The sequence below is a fragment of the Montipora foliosa genome, chromosome 2 (assembly GCF_036669935.1).
Source record: "Montipora foliosa isolate CH-2021 chromosome 2, ASM3666993v2, whole genome shotgun sequence".
NCBI lineage: Eukaryota > Metazoa > Cnidaria > Anthozoa > Scleractinia > Acroporidae > Montipora > Montipora foliosa.
In genome coordinates, this window is record NC_090870.1 from 6507874 (window position 1) to 6511530 (window position 3657).

At 39.5% G+C, this 3657-nt stretch overlaps 1 protein-coding gene across 2 annotated transcripts in view; it reads right to left on the reverse strand.

The window, feature by feature from the left end:
* LOC137992239 (uncharacterized) overlaps positions 1-3657 on the reverse strand; it is a 15571-nt gene extending 11914 nt beyond the window's left edge. The window contains exons 1-4 of one of the 2 annotated variants that reach the window (XM_068837449.1): positions 3248-3657; positions 2236-2494; positions 1167-1298; positions 348-531 (exon numbers count right to left, since the gene is read on the reverse strand). In XM_068837449.1, coding sequence (XP_068693550.1) covers positions 348-531; positions 1167-1298; positions 2236-2427 — 508 coding nt within the window. In that variant the 5' untranslated portion in view covers positions 2428-2494; positions 3248-3657. Of the gene's footprint in view, positions 1-347; positions 532-1166; positions 1299-2235; positions 2495-2905; positions 3029-3247 lie in introns of those variants that run through there. The other variant, XM_068837450.1, reaches the window with a different exon arrangement.

Below are 3657 nucleotides of genomic sequence, written 5' to 3' on the forward strand. Positions count from 1 at the left end.
CTTGACAGTTTTTTCGTCTTCAATTATGATATACAGAAAGGCGAGTCTTACAGGCCCTTTATTTTCTTATTTTGTGGCGATTCAAATCGCGCTGATATACAAATTTGTAGCGCTAGCTGAGATCATCAGCTTGCCCCGCCCAGGCCGCAAAAAAACCTCTGGGACGCTGTTTTGGAATTTCGCTCGACAGGAGCTGCGCTCGATAATTCAAATCGTTCTCCAAATGAAAGCATTTTTGGGGACAAGGGTTGGTGTTCAATGCGTACTCTCGGCATAAGTGTTTTGATTTTTCTCACCAAAAAGTCACCTTTTTCCTTATTTCCATTTATTGGATAGTAGATGCATACCTTTACTTGTGTCCTCCATGCCTCGTTTCCTTTTCGTTCTTTGTCGTTTCCTCCAGTAGCAAAAGTAACACAAAACAGACACCACTGCAGCAAGGAAAACAAAACCTCCAACACCACTTAAAATGATAAAGAGAACCTTCTCTGTTTCACTGGCTTGTTCATGTCCTGGCTCAGGAAGTTTGTACTGAAAAAAGGGTTGGAACACTTAATTTTTTTGTCCAGCAATGGGCTGTTAAGGAAACGGTTGCTCTGCAAGCCACATTGATTGACTCAAACAAAAATCTTGGAATAAAAATAGAGTTCAGACATTCCTCCAACGTGGACACCGTTTTCCAATATGGCTTCGGCGACCTCAAGAAATCACCCACCTCTATTAAAGGACTAATTTATCCCTAGAGAAATAAACGTCGCAGTTTTTTATTCGCCAGGTGTGTAGGATGGGTCAATTGTGGGTTGGGACAAGAGGAAGGACAAAATCAAATATCGCTAAAAGGGATGCTTAAGGAAATGGCAGCGAACCCCAACTAATCAACCAATCAAACATACCCATTCATCGCTTTTTTGCTTTACAACTGAATTGCGTCAAGACAATCTTTAAAATTACGACTTTCACGCAATTGCACACGTCTTCCGACACTTAAAACGTACCAACCCCTAGTACATTCCCAAAGTAGAGGAAAGAGAGTTGGGACGGAATTACTATGTGTTGATTGATATCTGCTTCGGCTGTGTTTGGACAAATTTGGAACAATTCTGGTTTGATGTAGTTGACTAACTGTAATATTATATAAACACAGGATTATTTCTACATTCACTTACCACTTGAAGCAAAATGGTGTTGTTATCAAACGACGTGTAGAGTGTTTTTATGTTTGAATTGTTTCTTCCGTTGGATGAAGAAGTCACTAACTCAATCCAAAGTTCATTGCTCTCGTGGAAAAGCAATCGTCCCTATAAAACAGATTAAACATCACATGAAAACTACGGGAAAGCAGCTCTCCATCAAAATGCCCCGGCCATGCATCGCTAGATTCACAGTTCATTGCTCTCTTGGAAAAGCAATCCTCCCTATAAAACAGATTCATCACATGAAAACTACGGGAAAGCAGCTCTCCATCAAAATGCCCCGGTCATGCATCGCTAGATTCAAAAGTAATAAACCAGGCAGCCAAAAACACAGGGAAAGGTCGCAAATGATATTTAAAAGGGGATCGAACACATGTCAATCAATTCAAACAACTTTCAAAACTCCAAGAGACGCCAAGTGCTGCAGGCACACAGATTTCGGTTTTCATCGGAGTCCATGTGATTGCCGGGTCAGTGAAATCTAAAAAAGATGGTACTCTGGGTTTTGTTGTAAGCACTACACAATAGAAACGGAATTGTTTAACTATACAAATAATTATCTTATTGCCGGACAATATCAGTTTCGACCCCAGAGATGTTCTCCTCGCGTCTGGTCAGAAATACCGAAGATCCGTCGTCCTAACGATGAGAATATAAGTTTTATCTAAAACTGTGCATTATGTCAGTTACGATATGTAAAAAAATGCAAAGTCTTTCTGATCAAAATCCATTTCTATTCACATGGAAAAGCAGAAGGTAGACTCGCTTTGAAATTGCAGGGTAAAACGAACTCTGAACAACACATCGCAAATGAGACGATTCGAAAGGTCGTTCGTTCCTGCCAAAAAAAATCTACCTACTCTACTTACAATGGAGAGCTTTCCGGGACCTTGGTTTGCAACATCAGGGTTAAGTTGAGCGATGGGCCTTATTTGCAACGTAAAAGCTCTCTATAATTTTTCTAAACCAGAGTTATGTAGCATCAAACTACGTTTGATTGTCAACCTACGTCAACTTACGCCAAACGATATTACATACTTACGGGCAAATCGTTTCGAACAATCAGTGTTTTGCTATTGCCACTTGCGTTTTTGCAGTTAACTTTTTCTCCAGTTTCAGGAAGCCCCACGAATCTTCGAACTGTTCTATGTGCTGAAGTCTCAACGGCGAGAAGAAAGCAGAATAAAATGAAAGCTTGGCAGCGGGTTCGCATTGCGGAGATGTAAGCCTCCATTGTCCACTCCAATCCTCGTGAACCGAGACGAAAACAATTCTTGATTTGCGAATGAATTCAAACTAGGCTAAAAGAGGAAAACAATAATTATTTTAATTGCATGATTTACGTTGAATACTGGAGTGCCATCCCTGTGCACAACCTGGAACATGATGACGTCCATAGATTCGTAACCAATTTTTACACGCTTTGTGCCTTGTTTTCATCTCGCAAAAGTTGAATTCTAGTGGTTGTAATATCCAACAAGCACGAATGGATAATTGTTTCACTGAATGCCATTAAAACTACGAACTGTTTCAACTTAAAATTTAATTCTATCAGTCACCGACGACAAAGTTTTTTCACATCGTGTTTGCCTTCACAGCGGATTGTACATTATTTTCACGGCAGAGGTAAAATAAAAGCTTGGTTTTGGAGCAGAGTTCAGCTCGATCCTTACGACCAGTCGACGTTAAAATGTGCCAGGAGTAATACGTACTATGCCGCATGAACTGAACTTCCTCATAGTACTCAGGTTGAAAATATAAATTCCTTCATGGCTACGGAAGATTGAAAAAATTGAAGACCCACAGGTCGCTTCAAAGTCTCCATTTCGCCTGAAAAAGAAGAGCCACCTGATGTGTGCACTGCAGAAGTATCTTTAAATTTTCTCATTTTTCAGCGCCTCATGGCTGGTAATTAGACCTGCCGCGACATGACACAAAAATTTCACCTAACATAACTTGTAGATAATATATATAGTAGCTCTTAAATCGTCAAGATATAACTTTGAAATAGCTTTTGCCGTTGAATAACAGCTACCTTGAAATAAAGTACTCACCCGACCAATGACTTCAAACGTCTACTTTCTGTTGATCATTTAGGTCTATTTTAAAATGCAAGAGATTACGATGTAAATATTAGTTTCGTTGACCTGTGGGTTATTGCCCTAAAGAACAAAACTGATCTTTGCAACCTTTTTAGGAAGAGCATTTGACAGAGGATCGGAAGTATTAGTGGGAAAAGAAAATAACTCAAGAAGGGCATAAAAAAAATTAGTAAATCGAATTAAACAATCACGGGATTTAAGGGTCGAGAGGCGCGACAATAGGTGGTAATAAAATTATTGTTCCTGTTTCAATTCACTGAAACGGTGTTGATTACAACAATCGCGACTGAAACGATGATCGAAGTTATTAACACTGCTCGAGAAAGCCTTATTATTGTTGTGAGAAAAAAAATACTTGTATG